This window comes from Gouania willdenowi, chromosome 10, assembly GCF_900634775.1.
Source record: "Gouania willdenowi chromosome 10, fGouWil2.1, whole genome shotgun sequence".
Classification (NCBI taxonomy): domain Eukaryota; kingdom Metazoa; phylum Chordata; class Actinopteri; order Blenniiformes; family Gobiesocidae; genus Gouania; species Gouania willdenowi.
The window spans coordinates 18,656,264-18,680,796 of record NC_041053.1 but is presented as its reverse complement, the minus strand read 5'-3'; the positions used below and the strand labels follow the sequence as shown (position 1 = coordinate 18,680,796).

Below are 24,533 nucleotides of genomic sequence, written 5' to 3'. Positions count from 1 at the left end.
GCAGATGGCTCAGTCAAAGTCTCTTGTATGTCTGGGTGAATGCAAATCTTGCAGACTCTCATACTAAACCTTGCAATAATAGTGGTATATCAAAAAGAAGATAAATAAAATTGCCCTTCATAGCAAAATAAATGCATCTTATTTAGAAAAAAATAGTAACATTTTCACATAATCATTTTCAAAAAAAAAAAAAATTCAACTTTTGCAACAAAAATATTCATGTCTTTAAGTGTAAGTAATTTAAACAACACTTACATTAGGTTTGCTTTTAAGCGGAAGTCACAGAGCCCTGGTTCTGCTTTCCAATCGTTAGGGTCATGAGAGAAGCTTCTTAATATCACATTTATTTATTCTGTGTGTTCACTGAATTTGTATTGATTTTCAATAAAACCGGGAGTCAAAAGGTTTCTTCAATGTGTGTTGGTTGGACCCTGTCCAGGGTGTACCCCCACCTAATGCCCAATGAGAGCTAGAGATAGGCACCAGCAGACCTCCTGAAAAAAGAAGCAAGCAGGTCAGAAAATGAATGGATGGATGTGTTGGTTGGAGAGACGCTAGATTTTTTTCTATCCCGTGCTATCAAAATGATCACGTAATTTAACTTTTGAGTAAGGTTAGGGTACGATGTCTTTATTTTGGAAATCAAATGAATCTGGTCACTGTATGTTGTATAAGTAGCTAAAAAAATGTTCAAAAGAAACACAAAAAACAAAGCTAATGTTCAGCAACAACTGATTTCTCCCTTCTTTGCCTTTGAGCATGACGCTACTTTTCAGCCAATCAGAGATCTTTCTACAGAGTGATCCATGAGCTGTTATGGGGTGTCACCAGTGCCTACCCAAGGGTGAATTGATATTTTGATTATTTGTTTTAATTATAATATAATTATAAATTTTTTATTTTTCAATTTTCAATAGCCTATAAGTTTGAAAGTGTGCATTTGGTGCATTTCATAGACCATTTGACTAAACCGCACTATTTCCTGGTACGGCTGCACAGTCTCACTCTGCTGTAAGGCAGGAGGAGGCCACACCCTCTTCCAAAAGCACATTGCTGCTCTGCCTCTCTTCCCATAGAGTGTTTTATGTGTTTGCGCAGTCAGTTCCCCAATATGAAAACCGTTCTACGCTGCCTTTAGACGTAACCGCGCGATGCTAAATGCTATACGTAAGTTCACAGTGCGTTAGTGAATTGATCCAGCGTGGCTGCTACAGCTGCGACTTTCTCTAGCTAGTGGGTGGGATAACACTACAGTCAGGATGACAGTGCTACAGATGATAAAGAAACTTTCTTTTGAGGAAAAATTCGTTTTTATAAGATGGGAGACCAACACCTGAGCTACCAGACCTTCAGCAAAGGAAAGGTCAGAAAATTGTTGGTACTTTCTACAATCAATGGTACAAAATGAAGGATTAGCTTTGTGGATGCTCCTAACTGAGGCTGTTCTGAGTTGTTGTTATTTTCTCCTTGATTCTGTGTTTCCAACACAAACAACGGAATGCACTGCCGTGTCAAGAGATATATCTTGTTGGGAGAGTATGGAGGCTATATTGAATAATTTCTTATGTTTCTGTAATGGTGTTTTACGATGTTGATTTTGTTTGATTAACACTTGCCGGCAGAAACATATGAAATTGTCATTGATGGCCTTGATTTGCAACGTGCCTACCCAACCCTAGTGGTCAAGGCCTGTCACTGGGTGTTACTACTGGCTGCCCAATTAAAGTCAATGCGCGTTCGTCCAAAACTGAAGTTGTAAAGTGCAATGGTGGACATTCCAGCAAGAGAAGTCTCCATTGCGATGTTAGACACAACAGTTACATGGCAAAGCAAGTGGAAAAAGGAAGACCGACATGGAGAAGCAACCTTCTAAAGGCGCAAACATATTTAGGCAGAACGGACTTTACGGAGGTCCGTCTGGACTCAAAGTGCCCCACATACTGGTGTCAGAGGTAGAGTGATAAGAGATGAAATAAATTGTGTGTAAACCTAAGAGAAGCATATCCAAGGTGGAGAAAACGTGTGAAATACATATGCAGTATGAATGCGGAGTGGTGTGGGTCTGCTCTGACCAGCAGCAGCTGCCGGTCGCTACTTTTGAGGACAGTAACTATAGATTGATACAGCTTTCATTTCTCTAAAACATCAGAAAATTCTCCAATAACACAAGATAATGTCCCTACATTTGTTAGTCTCTATTGAGAAAAAAGTCGCAGAGAACTCCACAGTTGTATACATTCACAAGGATGCTGGTGAATTTGAAACAGCGAGGGGGGAGTGTGGTTGATTCCATGCAAGTCTCACAATTCTACATACTGCAGCTTTAAAAAAAAAAATGAAATTAACACAGAGGATGTTAATATTTGGAATGAATGTGACTGCTGAGCCTGAGGTTCATTTCTCATAAAATGGAATAGTCTTAAAAAACACTGTTATTTTTCAAACTAATTAATAAACAACACAGTGATATATTGTAAACACTACCTATTTACTGCTAAAACGGCTTCACACTAATCTTTCAAGATGTGCTTTGGTATCTGCCTGCTACTGCAATTTGTGGAAGTGCTACAAAAATATCTGTGGAATCCAGTCCATGTCTCAAACTTTCTGTTGTGTGCTTTGATTTCAGCAGAAAGAGTTTTTTCTAGCCTTTCTTCACAGGTGACAAACTTATTTTAGTTCAGGGGCCAAATACAGTTTGATCACATGTGGGGACGCAGTTGTTAGGTGGAGAAAACAGGTCATTTCAACACTGTTTGCACTTTCAACATGTAAATAATGTATGAAATATGTAAGACACTGATATTATCCAAACAAATAGTGACAGATCAGTCCCTGCAGGATATTCTTTTAAAATGTTCTTGATTTTGTGAACAATTGTTGTTTAATTTAGGCAAATGTTGAGGAATAATTTCAGGAAAAATTTAAGATTTTGGAAAAATTGAGAGTTCTTTCAACAATTTCACATTAAAATGACTGCCAGCAGCATGTGATATAAGCCCAGGAAAACTGTAATTATTGTTTTTTCTGTTATTTTTACATTCTGCTGCAGTCCAAATTGGATACTATTAAAGTCAAAATAAAATTTCAATGGCATACATATTGTTCTGAGATTGAGACATTTTGTATTTATAAAAGCTTGTCTAATGAGGTGATTAAATCAAAAACTATTTTCTTTTGATGCGGTCTGAGGAAAACAACAGACTTGTTGTAGCTTTGTTTTTATTTTGGTTTTGTTAAAAATGCTCTATCATCCGAGTATCTTAAAGCAAACCTTTGTACTTCAGTGGTCACAGTCCCATTCATATTTTAGTTATTCATGGCATATCTTCACAGTTAATACTTGAGATCTGGCCTTTAAAGTGCACATTTTCTTCGAAACCCACTTGTGCATCTAATTTTATCATCAGACTGAGACAACTGAGAGGTAGGTTTCAGGTAAATGTCACATACAAGTCAAGAAAATCCTCAGTGATCTCTGTCCCCCTCTATGTACAAACAGAAGCATTACTTCTTGATGGGAAGAAGAAATGCATCTGTAAAAAACACAACACTCACAGGTTGCAAAATACCACAGGCTGTTAAATTTTAATAAATATTAAACATTTACTTCTTCTTTATATGTACAGATAATGTACAGTTTAAAAATATGTGCTTTGCAGTTGCTGCAAATTACTGATATACAAACATTCAAACAATCTTAGCAATAATGCCCTTAAAGCTTTTTATGGATACATTTCAAAATATTCAGTCTTGATTATTCTTTTAATGTAATTTCTACATCAATGAACACGTGTGGGCCATCACTTTAGCAACACAGAAAAAAACAAGCACTATATGCCTGTATAAATCAAATATTTATACTATATATACTATATATTTGGAAGAGGAAATACTAATTAAATCCAACAAATGTAAACTTTCACTCTGCAATGAAATGAATGAAACGTTGACCCTCTGAAGTTTTGTTGCAGCTTGATAACAGTTTCTGGGGCAGAGAAAACCTCTACCAGCTTTTATTACAGGACAGATTCCTGTTGGAAAGCTGCAGTCATTGGCTGGGAAATATAAGCTCATGGGGATAGAGATTTGGATTGGAGGTGGCAGGTTGTTGCTCTCAAAGTACCTGTACAAACAATATTATATATTATCTACATAATCAGAGAGTCCCTTAACAAGGTTTACAGGGATGGAAGCTTGGTTTCGTCGACAGCTGATCAGACTGCGTACACACTCTCCTTCCCTTCTGTTTCCCATTATTGTGTTTGCTAACACCTCAAATCTGCAACAGTCTGTTCTCTCAAAGGATTTTTCCTAATTTGAAACAACTGTTCAAACATCAGACAAAGGCCTTGTTGCTCCCAATGGCAGTCCACATTTTCATCTGACTGTCTGATTTAGTTTCGTTTAAATGATGATGGCACATGTTGAGGAAGTTTGGAAGGCATTGATAGCATAGATGTTCATCTCTATAAGAGAAAAGAAAACTCTTGGTCTATGTTGGCATGTGACCTCTCTTCATTCTGAGAAGAAAGTTTCGCTTCTCTGCTAGTAGCTCCTGAATGCGTCTGTTCTTGGTTTTTTCTCTCAGGTTGACTCGTCGCTTGGAGATCAGGTTGTTCTGAGAGATGTCGTCAGAGTGGCTCATCCTGGTGTCCAAGATTTCAACAGAGTTGTCCTCAATGTCTTGCTCGGCTTCTTGTTGAGGCTCAGCAATAGAAGGACTGGTGGTCTGAAGTGTTTCTGGGATAACTGTTGTAGAACTGATCTTGTCAGAAGTTGTCGTAGCCAAAGGGAAATTTACTGGGATGTATTCAGAAAAGTCCAACCAGGGTGAGGAGATAAGCTCTGTCATATCCTCTGTGTTTATGGTCGGGATAATCATGGTTAGACTGTCGTCCAACACAGTGGTATCGCTGACCATTGTGATGTCATCACCACTGAGAATGGTCCCACTGGTTACTGCAAGATCACCACTGCTTGTCATTGCAGTGTTACTATATGGCATTGTTCCACTCGAAATAGATAAATCATCAGCATTCATGTTTCCAGAAGGTGTGATGAGATCACTGAGAGTAGTAGGTATAGTGACAAGTTTTAGATCTTCCTCTACACTCAGTGTGCTGTTACTGATTTGCAAACCATTAGTTTGAGAGTTGTATAAAGGCAAATTTGCTGTACTGTAACTATTAATGTGAGAAGAAGCAGTGGAGGGAGGGTCCCCTCTTGAGGGCTCTTTGCTGGTATATGGAGCGAGAGTTGTGCTGTTAGATGAAGATATTTGAGATATTTTATCATTTAAAATGATCTTTTTCATGTTTGTTTTGTCTGGATTTTTTTTGGCCTGTGAGTTTAAGGTAACATTGGATTTGTTTTTCAGGTTCTTCTGGATTTGTGACTTTGGTAACTGTTTCTCTTTGGCAGGAGATTTTGGTGCAATATTCTTTTTGGGGTTTTTTGGTGGAAGAACCTTCTCAACCTTGGTTTTTACCGGGGGTTCTTTAAGAGCAGTCTTTTGAGCAGTTTTTGACGAATTTGTATTTTCTGGAACAGGCTTCTGAATAGAGGTGTGCTTATTGGAAAGGGCCTCAGCTTTACTAATCTTTTTTGGAGAAGTCTTAGATAGACTAGTCTTTTTTGGTGTAGTTTTTACTGTTGGTGATTTGTTTTTGGGAGTTGTTTTTACTGGTGGCTTCTTTTTTGGAGTTGTCTTTACCGTTGGCTTCTTCTTGGGAGTTGTTTTTACTGCTGGGTTCTTTTTGGGACTAGTGTGGACAGGAGTCTTTTTGAGAGTGGAGTCTTTTGTAGGATTGACCTTCGCTTTTTGGGTTTTCTTTGGCAGGACATTCTCTGGGTTAGTTGGTTGAACAACATCTGTTTTCGTAGTGTTTGCTATAAAGTCTGCGGTAGCTGTGATTCCAGATGCTGATGGACTCTGTGTAGGGATTTGCATTGGTGCGTCTGTACTTTTCATAATGTGAGATGTAGACAAAAGCAAAGGATGGGTGCTAAGACTGGGAAAGGTTGTAGAAACTGGTTTTAATGTCACTGGAGAAGTGGTAGGGGAGAGAAGACTGATGGTGGAAAACGGTTGATGAGTCGTGAAAGTGGATGTAGATGTAATTAAAGTTGGCGGGGAATGATCGGTTAGGAAAGGATGTGGATGAGAGGTGGACCAGGTAGAGGTAGAAATAATAGTGGTGATGTCAGCTTTGATGGATTGTAGTGTGCTAGCGTCAGAGCTCAGAGTGCTCATACTGGGTGGGGAAGCTGTAACTGTAGTGCTGATGGAGGAAAAAGGCGTGGTTCTGGAGGCGGTGTTGGATACACGCTCTGTGACAGTCACATTGGTGCAAGATTTACAGCAAATGCGCTGGTACTCCAGTAGAGAGCAGTAGCGCTTCACCACATCCAGACGACATAACACAGAGCGGTCTCCATGACAACGCCGACCTGCAAAAGAGAAAACATTGAACTGAGACAGCGATGAGGTGAAAAGATCTAAACTAATCTGATAGTGCATAATAGCTTACATACACATACTATGTGTGGGTGTATGTTTGTGTTTGTACTGGTTCTATATTATGCGAAGAAAGGAAGCCAGACTGTTAGCAGAAGATTTTGGTAGGAAGAGGAAACAGGCCAAAACACCACGAACTGTGCATTCGTGCAGAGTAACTGAAAGGGAAACAGAAGGGTTGGAAGTGTTGTGTTGAACATGTGACTACGTTATTTTAGGCTGAAACTATTCATTTACGTAAAAATACATCTACGATAATCGTGTTCTCCTGCTAAACCTGCTTTAATCTCGACCTTTACTTCAAACATCCTTCAATTTCTAATCACCGATACTCCCAATGCAACATCCGACATTTTGTGTTCAACAAGTGATTAGAAAAATTGCACTTTTTAAAACATTTTTATTGAGACAACTCTGCTGTTGAGAATGACAGGAACTGAAACAATGAGATGTATGCCCCCCAAACTCCCTGCTCAATATATAGATTTTTTTTTTCTCTTAAGAAAAATAATTCAACTGTATCGAAAGTTACAAGTTCACAGTCACTTTGGTAAAACACTTGATTACTTGTAAATCAACCAGTCAATCTGTTCATTGATTAAAAATAAGAACATGAAGTACATAAATTATATTTGTTGTTTAAACAAAATACAGAATTTCCATGATGATGTATAAACTGGGATGGCACGTTAAGTGTCATATGAAACATTTACAAAACATTAATAAAATTTCCCTGATAAATCAAAGTGCATATAGACGCAGTGCACGTAGTCCATCTGAAATGTTTCTTCAACGTTAGCCAAACGTTAGCCAGCCCCACGCAGCAGGCCAGTGAAGCCACAAAACAGTTACCCATAGTATAGAATATTATAGAAGAAGATAACAGTCATGAACATTATTAAATACAGTCAACACCAATGTTATATACAGTATCGCACTGCTAGGTCTGGCTTGGTCTCATACAGTCCAACTCCAGCAGAAGGAAACCTTGGATAGCTCGCTACATAGTCACAACAGAAATATGTGATCACAATACAATGACAAGTCTGAAGTGTCCCTTTTTTTCCCCTTAGAAGCCGTAAGTGTCAGTACCCTTGGCCCCATGTAAACCCTTCGCAGCAGTTGGACACTGGTCCAACGTCACCTTGATAGGTCTGATGGATGGCGGGTGAGAGTGTGTTGAGTTGGTTTGAAGCTGCCTCTATTCCAAGTGAAACTTTCAGTGAGTAAAGCCATCTCTTTCACAGATAAATGCCATTACATTCAATCCAAGATAAGGCATTGTTCATGTGTTTAATCGAAAAAAAAAGAAAGAAAAGAAAAACAAGAATGAGTTCACCAGACGCTCTAAAATTTAAGTTTATGAGGTATTTCTGTATCTGATAGCAATGTGTAAAAGCCCGAATGTAAAAACGTTCACATTCACACAAGTAACACTGGTATGGACAAGACTGGTGTCTTTCATTTGATATTTCACACGCACACACAAACGTTCCTCATCTGTTGCACACATTTATATAGAGATACAGAGTTGCACCAGAGGTCTCACACACATTTATATACCAACATACGAGTGATGTATGCTAATGTGCATGACGAAACGTGATCCAATCCTCAAAGAAAACAAGAAGAGACAGTAAACCACTGATCCATCTGAGAGAATGGAGAGGCAACGAACTGACCTGTCCTGCATAATATAAGTCTAATCCCTTCCCCCGAAACACTTTACCTTTATTAAATATTCATCTGTTTTCATGTAAAATCAATAAAAAAATACACATAACAGTCAAGGATCTAAGCGATCAATAGCAGTCCAAAGGTTTTAGGCAAATAAGCTACAGCTTATTCATGGTAAAACATTATTAATATTATTGTTACTCATATAGATTTAGATTTGTTGATATATATAAATACAAATATATTTATAGGTGTATTTGATTAAAGTCTGCAAGCACAAATAAGCTGCATTTATTGAACTTTTGTGTAACAGTCAAAGAGAGGATGGCTGATGATGAGGTGAAATGGGAAGCAACCTTAAGTGGTCAGACTACCCTGTTTTTTTAATTTTGAAATTTTATTTAGCTTTACTTCACCTCACAGTTCCCTCCCTAATTAGTTATACTGTTTACTCATGTCACTTCCTGTCCCTGTGCTGAGTTCCTGTCAATCTGAGAGTGGAACGTAGAATGAGACGCCGTTCTCATCCCTGAATGAAACCAGGATGTAAGATGAGCACTTTAGTAAAGATGTCCTCAGATCACATTCACGATAAAGCTTTCATTTTTTTTTAATAGATATTTTTCGTCATATAGATATTTATATATCTTCTCTATTATTTTCACACCTGTTTTTCCCCACACTGACAATGCGCTACAAAAAGAAAAAAGCGCAGCTGCATTTCAGAAGTGGTAACCCATGACAACACGCAGCTAGCTCGCGCAAAACATGGCCGTCAAACGCTGAGGGTGTCCCTCGCACATGAACAACTCCTCGGCACACCCTGGGAGGTGCCAATGAAAACCTGTTTGCCCTGCCATCTTGAATCCTTTTCACATGATTTTTTTTTTTGTTGATCTTTTGAGTATTCGACTGGCCAGCGGTCACAACACAATGCTCCACAAAGGAGAGAGAGAAATAGAGAGACAGAGCAAGAGAGAACCAACTAGCACACACAGGAGCCAGAGACCTCCCTCAGTCAGAGTCGTCTCAGACACAGAGAGAGACAACAATCCCCCCCAAAGAGAAGCAAAAGCTTTGCCACTCGCTCAAAGGCGTGGGCACAGGCACGAGGCGCTGAGGAAGGGCGGGTCAGGGCGCCAGCCGAGGACGGCCCTGCAGAGACAGGAGGACAGAAATGGGCAGGGCCCAGCAGAGGACAGACATGTAGCTGCGGTTGCCACTGTGAAGGCCAGGCTGGGAACTATAGAGGGAGGGTTTACGTGAGGACATCTTGGGGAAGTTGGGATTCTGCATCCAATGAATCAGAATGTTGCTGTTCTTGCTGAGGTCAGAGGAGCCCTCTGCAATGAAACAATAAACATGTTCATGTTAGCTACAGGACAGCTCCTTATCAACAAATGATTTGCCTTTTTACAGATATTGGTGACATTCATCTGTCTACTTCATTTATAACCAGAGGTGAAAGTAACTGATCACGTTACTGTAATTGAGTTGCTTTTATGGGTAGTTTTACTTTTTTTAGTATATTTCAAAATCAGTAGTTTACTTGTACTTAAAGGCACACTGTGTAACTTTTGGCTACTAGGGGAGCTAGACCTGTAACTTTCACGTCAAGCGCCCCCTAGTGGCCACAAGCACCGCAGCACTGTCGCAAAAATCAACGAACAGTCAGTTGGGCCAGCCTCCCTTGTCTTTGCAGACAGTAGTTGAAATGTAACTTCGGGATAAGGACTGGCTCTAAGGGCTGGGTCGGTCAGGCTGGGGTGCGAAGCGGGGCTGGGCTCCCGCCGCGGGTGAAGGAGCAGCCGCCGCCGCCGACCTCCACTCCCCGCCGCTCCGCCCTCCTCGCCGCGTTGGTGGCGCTCTCCCACTAGCCTCGTCACCGTCGTCGGCCCCCTTTGCCGGAAGTTGGCGAGGCGGCCAGGGTCTGGGCGGACGGGGGATCTAGCGTGCGCAATGCTGTAACCGGTGCCGGGCGGGTCAGAGGAGGGGGCCGGGTCTAGGCGCGTCTTTTTAGTATCCTCAGAAGCAGTTATAAACTTTTTGCTTGCCTCGGCCATGACCAGGAATCGAACAGGAGGAAAAGTAGTAGCAAAAGACTTAACTCAATGAGTATATCAGAGCCTGTGGTCACGTGATTGCCGGGCATTCTCCAGGTCACATGACCTGGCCAAAGACGGTCCGTCTCTCCAAACTTGGTCGGTATTTCAAGAGGGAAGCCCCGCTCGGAGCATTGATACTGTCAAGCACTGTATATCGGCCTGAGGAATCATTGAAAATAACTCATATGGGTCAACTCTTCAGGTCAAAAAGTCTACAGTGTGCCTTTAAGTCCATTTTAAAAGAAGTAAAGTCATTCATTACATTTCTACACCCAACCGTGTCTGAGTGAATTATTATTTTTTAATTGATTATTTTTTTATTTCCATTTCATGGTCTCTTCATTAGCTGCTGACCTCAGGTTTAACATAATCTATATGTTCTTAGTCGTATTATTTCAGATCAACACCAAGCCATTTTCTGTGGTTCAGGTTGTGGTTTTTCCTGTACATAGAGCATAAGAATTTATTTATTTTGAATTGAATTGATGTTATTTAGTTGAAAAAAAGAATTGTACATTTTGACAAACCTTTCATTTTATACAGATGCCTTTATGGAAAAGAAATTAAGTTCCAAATTGTGGTAGATTTGGTCTCTTCCTTTTTAAGTTTATACATGAGATGTTCACTGTAGGCAAGGGAAACGTGGCGAGATTTATTACAAAAAATAAACAAAAGTAGGATATATCAGTTCTCTTTACACTTCTGTTTACAACAACCTAGCAGCATTAGCTTTGAAAGGTTAGCATCATTCACAGATGATTGATTCCTGTTTAAAACAAAGACTGCTATCACAATATCAGCCATTGCAATACTTCTCTTTTATCTTGCATTTACATTTTCGTCTTTACACTGTAGATACACACGGTGTGGATATTATTAAATAACATTTCATTGTGGAAGTGTTAGCTAAGCACTTACTGGGACACGGGTCCTGGCGACACATTCTTATGGTCTCTGGTTTACTGTCCAAACACAGGCCGATGGTGTTATCCCTGGTGTGGCACAAAGCCTGCCTTTGCTGCGTCCCGTTACCACATGTTACTGAGCACTGGGCACACAACACATATCATCCGTCAGGCCTTTTACACAAAATATAAAGCTCTTTCATCACATAATAATGTACAAATGCCAATGTTTGAAGAACACGAAATAATTATTCAAGTATATATGTAATTGTAATTTCTAGGAATCCTCTCTTCATTCAGAAAATTCTAAATACCTTTAACCGAAGACTCAATCATCTTCGTTAAAGGTTATTCATCACGCTTATAATGGCTGAACTAATGATTCTTTGACAGTTTCCAGAGCAATTAGAAAAACTCTGATAAAAATATAGATATAAACTAAAGGTTTTATTTTTCATCCAACAAGACAATTAAACAAAGTATTTTAATATTGAATATATGGCATAAGAAAGTTTCTGTGGTTAGGTTTCCTCTCCTGGCTTTTATTTTGAAATTGAAGCATGCAATATTTGATTGATTGGTTTTATTTTATTTCGGACATGAACACAGCAGCAGTGTATCTACCACAATGAAAAAAATTATGATAATAATGATAAAAAAAAAAAAAATCAAACAAGGCAAAGAGAGAACAAATGGTTACAAAATCCTGCCTGTGAAGCTAATACATGTTAGTATAAACTTATATGATCCTGCCCCTTGTAATATCTAGTACTAAACAGATAATCTTATAATAGACACCTAATAAAACTAAAAATATACATATATACATAATGAATTGATATATCTATACATTTATCGGTCCACACATACACAAGTACATTATATACACACCTATTTACAACACTTATGTTTTGAGAAGAGAAACTTAATGTTTTTCTGTTTAAATTGCTTTGAATTCAGACATTTTTTTTTTTATTTCAACACACAAACTGTTCCACAACCTGTTACTGCTCACTGACACACAAAAGGGAGAGGTATACCATTACAATGGACATATGATGGCAGATTAGGGTGTGTAATTCACATGTTGTAAAGCAATCAAACAAACACGTTTACAAAAAACCCATCAAGCTCCTCTTATTGTTGAACCAAATTCCCATCATTCTTCTTCCCTGTAACTCATTTATCAAACATTGTCATACCTGTGACCACGGTCCCACCCTCCACTGGGTGGGGCAAGGGTGTCGATTGCAGGGTCTTCTGCTTTCAGGGCGGTTGTCGTTGCAGTGTTTATTGTGGATGGAGCGGGTGGTGTTGTCATCTGAAGGCTGGACACAGCTGACCGAGCGGACTTGCAACCCTGTCTTTCCACATGGTTTGCTGCAGTTCTGCCACTCCCCTGTCACCCAACTGAAAATAAACACAACACAGCAATTTAAATACGACACAATACCAAAACAGTGAATCAAAAAAAAATGCAATAGAAAAATAGAAAAACTGTTTAAATCCCAGTTTAATCATTGGCATCTGAAGTCAAACACACATACATGGGAGGGGGACAAGGCTTCTGGTTGCAGTCTCTTGTGTCTCCCCTCGGTTTTATGTTGGACTTGTTACAGTAACTCTTATGAACCATCTTGCTGTCATCTTTCTTTCTGCAGCCATAGCGTAGGTACTGCTTCCCTAGAACAGATGAAATCATGCATTACACAAAAAAACATGAAAGCACCAAAAACAAAACAGGCACACACAACTTCAGCACCAGGACAGATTGAACAACATTTCGGTACCTCCACCACAAGCCTTGGAGCAGTAGGACCACTTCTTCGGGGCCCATTCATAAGCACTGTCCTCCACCAGCATGTTGTCCAAAAAGGCAGATTCACTGTCCATATTCATCATGTACTTATAGGAGAGACTCACATCTTCATCGCCGTGCAGCTTCATCTAAACACATCAGTGGTAGACTTCAGCAAATACTTGCATGCCTACAAAATCAGTAATAGTGTTATATTTGTCACTTTGTACCATGATTTGTATTCCATGTCTGAGTGGGCCGGTGGTTTGAAGGGTCTCCTTGTCATTGTCATTCTCATATTCCCACTCCACTCCCTTTTCTATGACCGAGCGGCTTTCTGGGTATTGGCTTTCTCCGTTTAAGAAAAACAGTCCTGATGCTATACTTTTAACAGCTGTGGGTTCACAAAAAAAGTCATAGTGGCTACATGTATCTAAAAACAGACTGACAAACACCAATGAGAGAAACAGTGTGAACCTACCTATGGTGTGTGAGGTCGCTTTGAGCTCTTGGATCAGCAGGTGTCTCGCTCCTCTGGGAATTTCAAGAACTTTGAGAAAACCTGAAAAGAAAACACATATTTGGGTTATGGTTCCATAATCAACTCAAAGATGCCAATAAAGCTGCTTTGAGAGTTTCCTGACACAAAGCCACAGATTGCCCACTATTAAAATTCCTTATTCAGGAGTGGAAATGTCTGCAGACAGTTTTTGGCTATAAACAACCACAAGAGCCTGAGAACGTGTATGATGGAATGAGGATCTGTCTCAGCCACAAGGGTGAGGTAATGAGAGTGCTTATAAAGTTAGGTTTGACGTAACTACTTGGCAAAACTCAAAGAGAAACACGAGCGCGCAGTTCACTGAGGCAGTGCAAGTGTTACCTTCTTTCCTCTAGAGGTCACTGTTTATCTAAACATACTCAATTTAACAAGTAGTCTTTATTCCTCTTTACTCTCCTACCAGAAAAACACCAAACCAACATATGTGAGTGAATGAAGGTTGGTGTGTATACCTTGTCGCTTGGCAGTTCGTGTGATTGTGTCTTTGACAGTTTTGCAGCTGGAGTTGTCGCCTCCACATACTCCACACTTGTCCTCCTGCTTTGAGGAGCCGACCACAGCGTCACATCCCACTTTCTGTGGACAAAGACAGACAGTTGGACACATCTGGACTGGATGTATCATCTGTATCAGGGGTCACCAACATGGTAATAATAATAATAATAATAATAATAATAATAATAATAATAATAATAATGCATTGGATTTTATACAGTGCTTTCTCATAGACACTCAAAGTCGCTTTACAGAATTAAGGCATTATTCTTTCACTCCACACTTAGTGGTGGTAAACTACTATCGTAGCCACAGCTGCTCTGGGGCAGACTGACGGAAGCGAGGCTGCCATAGTGCGCCTTCGGCCCCTCCGACCACCACCACCACCACCACTCACTCACACACTACATTCATACTAGGCAATGTAGGTGAAGTGTCTTGCCGAATGACACAATGACAGATAAAACTGGAGCGACTGTCTCCCACTGTGGCACCTGGAATTCTCAGTGGTCTCCCATCCAACTACTAACCAGACCCAGCTTCAGAGATCTAATGAGATTGGGCAATGACAGGCTGGTATGGCCTCAGGACTCTTTTAACAAGATCACTATTAACTAATGAGCGTTATCTAAAATCTGATATAATTGCCAGGCTTCAAACTAACAGAGATAAATACAGGTGGCAGATGTAGTCAGAGCTTTAATAGAGTACATGCTGAACTCGATAGGTTTTTGTATTAAATTAAGCATCTTTACATGTTTATTTTCACTGAGACATTGAGGTCAATGTTGCAGATAGGAATTTGCTAAAGAAGCTGCCGATTTTGATACAATTTATTTTTTAATGCAAAGTGTGTGTTTTTCTGAAATATAAAAAATTGTTATATTTAATTTTTTTTTTTTTAGCGTTTAGTTAAAAAGTTGTTAGTTAGTGGCTAGTTAATAGGAACATGAAGACTTCCTCTGAAATGAAATAAATGAAACAATTGCATTAATTAAGAATAAAAAAGTGTTGCATGTTGAAACATTTCTTACCTTTTTAAGTGACTGCTAGTTTCTCTTATTATCTAACCTTTTAATTAAAGTGAAACCATGAAAATGTCGTATTTAAGAAGTAGCCCTTCAATACCTTTGAGGTAGCTTACACTGCAGAAAGGTTGGTGGCCCCTGATCTGTATCATGTCCAAGTTTTTTTCCCTTGCACTACTGACCTCACACTCCCCTCGCACACACACACTGTGTGGGTCTTTGTAGGAGCACCGCGTTCCATCCTGGACCATTCTCTGCATGAAGACCACATCTCGCGTCTCCTTAGATTGGCAGTGCAGGTGGCAACGTTTGTTAGCTACACAACAAACACAAAACCAAGACAAAAACCCTTTCAACGGGACATTTACAGCTTTACAAAAGCTCGTAATTGAACTTGATGCTTTGTCGTTTACAACTAACTTGTGATTATTGTGAATCTGAATGAGCATTCCATGAGTCAGCGTAACACTATTTGTCATTGTGTTTGTTCGAGTGAGTCATACTACAACTATACAAGCCCCCAGAGACAAAACCTGGCAGATGATCCCAGTGAGAAGGAACACTCCCACTGCATCACAATTATTACACATGGCCACAATCCAGAGACCTTGTCTTGCAAAGCTTTGACACAATAAACAGGCGGCAGACAGACTTCTGTTGAAATTAATTGAGGCCATTTTTGTCACTTTCAGCAACAACAGTTTGGTTGACTTTTTCAGTAATATGCATAACGGCCATGAAAGCTGCGAAAGGTGTACATGCATAAACTGAGGTGTAAGTGACAGAATTGCAGAATAAATCATTCAACATGTATTAATATACAGTATGTCATCCATCTGTTCACAGTCACATTTGGCCATTTCTTAAGACAGACAAGATTAAATGTAGTTTAAATAATCATTTATTTTTAGATAAACAGACTTTTTGATGCAATAAGTGTAGTAATATAAAATATAAATATAAATCAATATAAAAATCACATCAGCCTTGAATCAAGTAACTAAAAACTGAATAAAAGTGACAATTCATACGGCAATGTCACTTGTTCCGCAGTTGCAATCGTAAGATGCGTTGGTGACCATGAATCATGTTTAGGACGTTTCATTGTTTTGTTCGACTTCAACAAAATGACCCCATACATGTTCTTACTATTGCTAAAACTACTTGTAAAAGAAGAAGGATACTGATAGATTATTTAGAATGATTAACTAATCCGTTCATCAATCCTATTAATAAAATGTAGTAGATTAAATAAAAATTGGAGAACTAATACTTCAGTTTCATTAGTTTTTACAACATAGTTGTTCTGAATCCAGGTCTTAAAAAAAATGTTAAATTCTCATTCAAATTTATATAAAAGCATTAAGCATTATACTACGGTAGGTCTACATATTACAATAAATAAAAAATGTCATTATTAAAAAATAAAGAAAATATTTTTTATTTATTGCTTAATACATTTTTATATCTTAAATGACAAAGGGGATGGCAGAAACGTTGCAGAGGTATCAACCTACTCTATTTCAACAAGCATACATTTTTTACATTTATTAGATAAAATGATCGGATGCATAATAGCACAAATGTATTAAAGAAATCGAACAATTCCACACTCGGAGCAAACACAATCTATGCCTCAGTATCTAAATACACACACAAAAACACACACATGCACAAATGTGTTCAGAAATAAATCAAATGAAGAAAAAAACCTATTCAATTTGGTCCATCTTAGCTAACCGCGGCGGCGTAGCATGACATTCGTTTAGCTAGCAGCGACATCTCAGCACTTTTTGCTCTGGCTTAACCGGGTGATTTAGCACATAAAAAGATAGAAGACGTATCCACTTGGAGACATAGTGAGAGTAACAGCTCCACCTACACAATATACACACTGTGTAGGTGGAACATTCTCAAATAGCTTTTACATATTCGGGGGATGGTTTGAGGGAGGTTCCACAGACACAGTCAACGGGAGGGAAAGAAAAAGCACCAAGTTCAAAGGGAATGGATTTTAAAGCATTTTCAAAGTTGTGGCTTGTTTTTATTGGAGGGTGTAGGCATACACCAGAGCTAAAGTTGCACTCAGTCCCAGCGGGATGGCCAGATGTCGGACACCATAAGTGAACACAACCTACACTGTATATACAAACCTTTTGGCCTCCAGCTGCATACAAAGTGTGTTTGCTCTCTAAGTTTGGATTTTTACTTCTATAAACAATTTGAAATAGTGTCTTACTACTCACTAAGGGGCAGATGTAAAAAAGCTCAAATGTCACGTGTGCGCTGATAGAAGTTGTGTGGCATCTACTAACCCCACACAATCAGGATTGTATCAGTAAAGTATGAAATATAACACTCTAATCCATTTAGCGTGTTTGCACCTGATGAATATGCACTAGTGTGGGTGGATCAGCTGCAATGCGCTAAACATTTGGAGGAGAAAATGAAAAATATAATGTATGTAGCAGGCGCAATTCAATTTATCAAACCTTCAACTGTTCTTGCAAATTTAGCACATCCCACAGGCAGGTGGTGATCGTCACAGCTTTACACAGTGATGGCTGCAGTGAACATTGCAAGGAGAAGACGCAGAGGGAACGAAAAAGAACGTTCAAAGAATGTTGAACAGACACACTGTGGCTGCCCACTGCTCCTCAGGGATGGGTTAAATGCAGAGAACAAATTTCATGTATGTAGATGTACATACAGTATATGGCAAAAAGACTTAAAGGTAGGGTAGGCGATTTTCAAAAGCTAGCATGATTTTGAATGTAGCTTCCCAGATGGCTCCGCCTTTACCCCCCTCGCCCCTCCCCTCTGTGCTCCGTCTCACTCACATGCATGCGCACAGCTGCTGCAGAAGAGGAGCTCAGCTCATCGCTTGTATTGTGTAGAAACTTTGTTGTCTCATTCAGCAGTAAGTGAACACTAAACTTTACCATTATATATGTTAAAAAACGTGACCAAAAACTCTGTTTTAACTCTGTCAGAGGTGACGCGCTTTCAGTGTGAGCTCGTACATGCGAGGAATCGAGAACGAGCAGGGAGACGTGATTGGTTAAAAAAAAATAAAAAAATGGTTTGTTTTTTTTCCATTGGTCGAAGTTATTACAAGTTTACAGCTGCTACAAATGACAGATTTTCTTCGTTCCTTTTTCAGAGCACATGGGATCTTATTTTCTGTCAGGACATAAAGAAAATTTCAACCAAATACTTAAAAAGTGTATTTGGAGGAAATTGCCAACCCTAGCTTTAATTATTATTATTATAACTCAATGCAGTTCATTTTGCGATGTCGCCCACTCAACTGTCCTACATTCTCCATGTTGAACACTTAACAAGTCTAAAATATTAATTTAAATAGAGCGATCTCAACCATGTCTGCATGAGCACTGATTTGTGCTGAAATCCTAATCTCCCACAGAAGGTAAGGAAACAATGTCTCTAAGTATTTGAGCACACGAGACATTTTGTAGCCTTCATTTGAGATCTTAGTAAATCTGCCCCAAAATGTTTACAGCAATATAAATCTTTGATATCCAATTTCACACTGAATACAGCAACTTAGCAACAGCTTTTAAACTGATTTGAAACAACTTTTGAAATCTTAATAAAGAAGCAAGTAACAGATCTCAAAGAATGAGGTGTCGTGGTCAATTTAGGAATTCCTACAAAATTGGGTTTGGCATTACTTTATGAACAGACTAGGTTTTTATCATCTTTATTTGGAATCACATGATCATCAGTAGGAGATGTCCAGCAAGTAGTTCCAGAGCAATATCAGTCGTGCAAATGAGTGATTTGTAAAATGTTTATCTGACTTGCAGTGTTAATTTTGACAGCAAAATTTGATTCAGTTTTAGTCGTAGTCTTTTGACTAAAATGCTACTTTGTTTTGGTCAAAGTGTAGTCATCGGGGCTATTTCGGTTATAGTCAAGTTTTAGTCAACTAAATGACAGTAAGAAATAAGAGTTCAATTCCCATTTATCAACCTGATATTAGATAGTATTACTTTGTGTAAATACACACAAATTTGATGTAATCAATACGTAAGACAACATATTAACGGGCTCTGATTGGATCTTGTCCCGTATGACAAAATTATAGTTTTTAGTAGACAAAAATGTAATTATATATTGATATAGTTTTACTTAATACGCATTTTCCTCACATATAGTAATAGTCTATTGCCACTTATAAAAATGTGGTTGACCAAATGTTTGAGTCGACAAAATGAGCACTGTTGACTTGTAGGATCAATAACCTTGTCAGAACTCTTGTCCTCCAAAACCTTAAGCAGACTGCGTATTGTACACATTAACTTTAGCTATAGAAGGTCATTTCTCTCTGTATTGAGACGTTCACTCACAGTCAGGGTGTTCATAAGGCAGCCAGAGGTGCTTGTTGTTGTGGAGTTCGTAGCGATGCTCCCAGCCGTGACATTGCTCCTCTCGAGGATCGCTATAGATGTCTTCACACTCGTTGGTGTTGCACATCTGGAATTGGTAAGTAGATCCCATGCAGGTCCGGCCTCCGTTAGCTGGTCTATGTATAGATATAGGTTGAACATTTTTATTGGAGTAATTAGGGTAAGGGTGCGTTCATCAAAATCAGCGTGCACTCTCTGGTAAATCTTTACCTTGGATTGTCACAGTCACGTGTGCGAAACTGTACTCCACCGCCGCAGGTGCGAGAGCACTGGCCAAACTCACTCCACAAACCCCAGTTTCCATCTTGCTTTATGATGTCAGGGGTTAACCAGATGCAGTGACCTTTGAAGCAATGCTGCGTAGGCCAACAAAGTTATCAAACAAGTTACTTTTGGAATGAAAAGTGAGTTTCAGTTATATTTGACAGAATGTGTTGTAGTTTAATACCTTCCCATTCCCACACATAGTGCCATCTATGGGTGGTCCTTTTTTGGTCTTGCAGAAGAATGGATTATCTGGATGGCTACACCACAGCTGCTTGCATGGGTCAAATGTGCGATACTAAGAACACAAAAAAAGACCAACACTAAGAGCCAGCTGCTCTCTCTTATGAGACAAAAGTGTACGGTATAGACCCATGTTCACTAAGAGGCTGGGCTTAGACTTCACACTTAAAGATTAACTAAACCCCTGCTTTCTGCTGACCTGCCACAAGGAAGGATATCTAAAAAACCTTGATTATGGGCGGGGCTTTTGGAGCAGTTAAGACACACCCAGTCTAAACTATAAAATCTCCAATGAGCAATCTATGCTATGTTAACTAGCTATTCATTACTCAATATACCTCTATTCACTCTTCTCTCAGTCCAACATACTCACCACAGATTGTCGAGTCTACATGTGCTAGTTTTTTATAAAAGGGGAGGGGCTAACAGTGCTTGTTTGTGATGCAAGATGGTCCCAAAACATCACATGATCTTGTTCTCTGCTAATAGCAAGAATCAATTGTAATAGCCAAGTTTCAACCCATAGAGGGCAGTCACTGACATTTTACTACTAAATATGCCAAAAATGTAAATACTTTGACTAAAATGTTGAAAGTTCAACCAGGATCAATCAACAGCACCACTTTTGGTTTTGGGGTTTAGTTACTCTTTAAAAAAGGTAACAAAAGTAAAAATGGGTCGATAGATACAACAACAATGAAAGCCACAACAGTACTTTACCTGAAAAAAAAAACACATTGTACCACTGCTGAGCCACTGCACTCCAATGAAACACACAGCCACTCATGCAAACTCAACCAATGGTTCTCATAATGACACAGCCTGATTGTGTCAGAGGGGAGGTCAGAGGGCAAAGGGTTCAGAAGCCAAAAGGTGAAGAGGTCTCAGTGAGCTTTCAAAAGCTACCAGACACATTTAAAGGACCGAATTCTCTTCCTTGTATGATATGATCCATAAATACTGACACCAGTAGCTTGACCAGCAGTCGTGTGTCTGTGTGGGCGTGCCCTCCTCCCTCCTTTCCACAGCATTCCATACCCACCATGACCCTCCGAGACCTTTACAGGTCAGAGGGTGAGTCTCAGTCAACGGCCAGACTGTGGTAGGTAATCACCAGTTACATCAGACTGGAGGATCCTAAAAGCTGACGTAAAACATGGAAAAACAGCTTCTGTTTGAGCTGGCCTCTTTCCCCTTGGATGGGAAATACATCACTCTAACCTTTTCCACTCGTTTATATTAATGGGAGTGCCAGTAAAATGGGGCTCTTCCTGCTGGACCTGTAGTGCTTGAACACAGATTTGCAGGAGAGGACACGTGGATATTAGAGTTCAACTTCTGGACTGCATTACTGTAGTACAGCCAGTGAACCATTAAACTAACAGTGATGACGTTGTAAGGATTTTAGAGGCACTCAGGCTATAAAGAAAGCATTTTAGAATCCTGCAGACCAACGTACGATAGCAATGAGCACAACAGAGAAACAAGGTACAGTACAAAAAAAATAAAGAGGGAGCAACATTACAGACAGTTACAACTCCAGAGGACAAATAGGAAACAAAGACCTGCCACACGTCCTTCAGGAGGCGGGGTTACCTTACCTGTGCTCCTGATTGGCCCGCCTTTTGTAGCTGAGGGGAATGAGTTTGACAAGAGAATAGAGGGTAATCTAGCAATGCGTGCAAAGCCCGTGAACAAGCCGTCAGTCAAGCATCTGCCACAGTGGCTTCACAGTCATACACTTGGTGAGGGTGACGAAGGAAGCTAAAGATTTGCTCTGGCAACTCGCTGCAGCTGCCTGTCATGTTTCTATATATTTACTGTTTCTAACAGCTTCATGTAAAGGCACTGTGGTGTCAAGACAACTGTAGTGCTGCTGTAAATGAAAAAGTATTATCATTCTGATCGAAAAGAAAAAAAAGAAAAGGAATAGCTAGCAAAACCAATTACCTGCTTTTAAGCAAGATGTCAATCCCACCAGTGGCCGGGAGAGGAAACAGAGGACATCAGAAGAACGTGAATAGCTGTGTATGTTATAGCCTTTGGACCTCAGTTGTTCCCACAAAGATGTTCCCGTAATTTTCCGTAAATCCTGAATAAACTGAAAGCTGAGTTTATCCCAAATCTAAAGTAGAACTAAAGTTCACTTGTGTTGCAGAGGTTGGCATTAGGATGTTAGTGCAGAGAGGAAGGCTTAGTGATCTATCTATATTAGCTCATAGTGACTGATGGACTACGGTGATCTCTTACCGCAGTGCACATTGTGTAGCCCACTCCGAAGTCAAAGCGACACTGCTCATTCATAGAATAGTGCAAACCAGGAAGCTGAGGCAGTGATGGCCAGTTGTGGTCAAAGGGATCGTCACGAAGACAGTCATAAGAGCTGCAAGAGAGGAAAAATGGACATGTTTTGAACTAGCCCTCTCTATCGATACATGTACACATGTATGTTTACATTCGAATCTTGGAGAAAAAACTCACTGGAGGTATCGTCCCAGCTCCTGCATGCTACATCTAGACCAGTGGAAGCGGTGGAAGGCAGCTTGCACCAGTGGAGCCATGATGCTCCCCATGTGTACCTCGTCTCCACAGCGATTTCCTTGGCCATCATGCTCCATTCCCAGTCTACCCACAGAGAGGTGGTGACAGAAGATAAACAAAAAAGAAAAGTCAGGACTTAAAATCAAAGCTGCAACCCATGATAATTTTGCATTACATAAAATCCAAGTGTTTGCCTCATACATCAATGAATCGAACAACACGTACTCCAAAAATAAAGGAAAAAGGTCGAAATTTCAGCTTGAAAGTTTGTTTTCATCCCCACCGTAAACAGTCCGTTTGTTGACATTTGTATTGTGGGAAGTGAAGTCCAGTAAACAGATGCTTAGAAGAGTTTTTACTTTATTATTTACTTTATATTTCTTGCTTTTTAGCCAGACAAGGAAGACAAGATTGACACCTTTTTTGTGAAGTAAAAACACCTCTCCGGGACCCCACATCCCACAATGCAACGCATAAAAAAGTCAACAAACTAAATGTTTACGGTGGAGATGAAAACAAACTTTCAAGCAACAATTTCAACCTTTTACATCTTCGATTTATTGATCGAGGTCTTAACAATTGATTTATCTGATGAAAAAATATTGTAGGTAGAAACTTTAAATGAATTGTTATTAAACATTTGTTTATTTGGTGTGGCTTTAATGCAGCTTTACAGCAGACTTACACATGTCCTGTCTCATGTGCAACCACAAACGCAGAGGAAAAGCCATCCTCGTGATTCAGTGTGCAGCTCCTTACTGGATGGCACATACCCGTCACTGGAGCATAACCTTAAAAAAAAAAGAGGCAATTATTAAATCTAGTACATTTATTCTACCTGCTTATACAGTAAATTCATTCAGTTCAATTTTTATTCAACTGATCAAATTCATGGACAATTTATCAGATTAAAGCCTCAATGAAATTCAAACTATTCTACTTTGTGCAACTAATCCTAACCCGAAGATGCACGTTCTTGTCTTCATCTCCCACTGTGCTCATCGGTACTGTACTGCTTTTAATTGAGAAGCTGTGGCTGGCCCTTCTCTGGCTATTGATTTTCTGCTGCTGAAGGCTGAGCCCAAGGGCAGCTGAAGGGCTTCTGCATAGCTGGGCCACTGCCTTTAGAGGCCTCTCCCCTGGGCCCGAGTGTTAGCCTGTACTCTGCTGCACAGAAAACCACCAAAGCCACAGGGCACCGTGCTGCTATATGAGGGAAACTAAAAGGGAAAACACACTTTTCTCTTTGTCTTTTAGAGTTTAGGGCCTTTTAGGTTTTAAGAAGGCGAGTGTGCATTGTGGGGTGTATGCACGATGAGCAAAACTATGAAAGCTTAGATTGTGTCCTTGAATACCCTGCATGCCGGTGGGGCCGAATTCTTGTCGTGTCAGGAAAATGGCATGGTCGTGATACTCAGCATCCCCAGTGTCTTGCTTCTGCTGCAAAAAGGCCCAGCGACACACATTCTCCAGGCTCTGGGACGGATTCCCCAGTTCAATCAGACTCATGGACTGCACACACACAAACACACAGACAAATAAACAGAAGCAGATAACAAATTGAAAAAAATATTGAAACAATACAGGCTTAAACAGCGTAAAATCAAATGTTTTTTTTCCAGAAAAGCAATTTATTCAACCCAGCAGGGGGCACTATCACAATGTTATCATCGGATCTTGTAACAAACACATTGATAGGAATGCCAAAATAATTACCTAATAAGCAGTAGATTCAAGACTGATGATATTAGTGCTGAACATGAAACTAATCAAAGTAGTGCCAACTAATGCACTATTAACTCAAACACATCCAATTATTCAATTACAGCTCGTGATTAAAAATCGACTCCAATACCAGTAGCCAATATTTAAATGTATTCTCCCTCCTCTCTAGCTTTGCTACTTACATCCGGACATATTATATCCTATTGCTTTTTCATGAAAACACCTTTTTTTCTACTG

General features: G+C 39.7%; 1 protein-coding gene across 3 annotated transcripts in view; it reads right to left on the bottom strand.

Moving 5' to 3' along the window:
• Positions 1 to 3,556: 3,556 nt before the first annotated feature.
• LOC114471316 (A disintegrin and metalloproteinase with thrombospondin motifs 2-like) overlaps positions 3,557 to 24,533 on the bottom strand; it is a 152,311-nt gene continuing 131,334 nt past the window's right edge. Inside the window, exons 6-23 of one of the 3 annotated variants that reach the window (XM_028460045.1) lie at positions 23,927 to 24,083; positions 23,257 to 23,362; positions 22,512 to 22,655; positions 22,281 to 22,413; positions 21,632 to 21,661; positions 19,972 to 20,085; positions 19,734 to 19,879; positions 19,464 to 19,639; positions 15,273 to 15,406; positions 14,020 to 14,143; positions 13,487 to 13,567; positions 13,236 to 13,399; positions 12,998 to 13,154; positions 12,755 to 12,890; positions 12,410 to 12,617; positions 11,221 to 11,350; positions 9,460 to 9,540; positions 3,557 to 6,453 (exon numbers count right to left, since the gene is read on the bottom strand). In XM_028460045.1, coding sequence (XP_028315846.1) covers positions 4,496 to 6,453; positions 9,460 to 9,540; positions 11,221 to 11,350; positions 12,410 to 12,617; positions 12,755 to 12,890; positions 12,998 to 13,154; positions 13,236 to 13,399; positions 13,487 to 13,567; positions 14,020 to 14,143; positions 15,273 to 15,406; positions 19,464 to 19,639; positions 19,734 to 19,879; positions 19,972 to 20,085; positions 21,632 to 21,661; positions 22,281 to 22,413; positions 22,512 to 22,655; positions 23,257 to 23,362; positions 23,927 to 24,083 — 4,179 coding nt within the window. In that variant the 3' untranslated portion in view covers positions 3,557 to 4,495. Of the gene's footprint in view, positions 6,454 to 7,590; positions 9,541 to 11,220; positions 11,351 to 12,409; positions 12,618 to 12,754; positions 12,891 to 12,997; positions 13,155 to 13,235; positions 13,400 to 13,486; positions 13,568 to 14,019; positions 14,144 to 15,272; positions 15,407 to 19,463; positions 19,640 to 19,733; positions 19,880 to 19,971; positions 20,086 to 21,631; positions 21,662 to 22,280; positions 22,414 to 22,511; positions 22,656 to 23,256; positions 23,363 to 23,926; positions 24,084 to 24,533 lie in introns of those variants that run through there. The other 2 variants (XM_028460046.1, XM_028460047.1) reach the window with 2 other exon arrangements.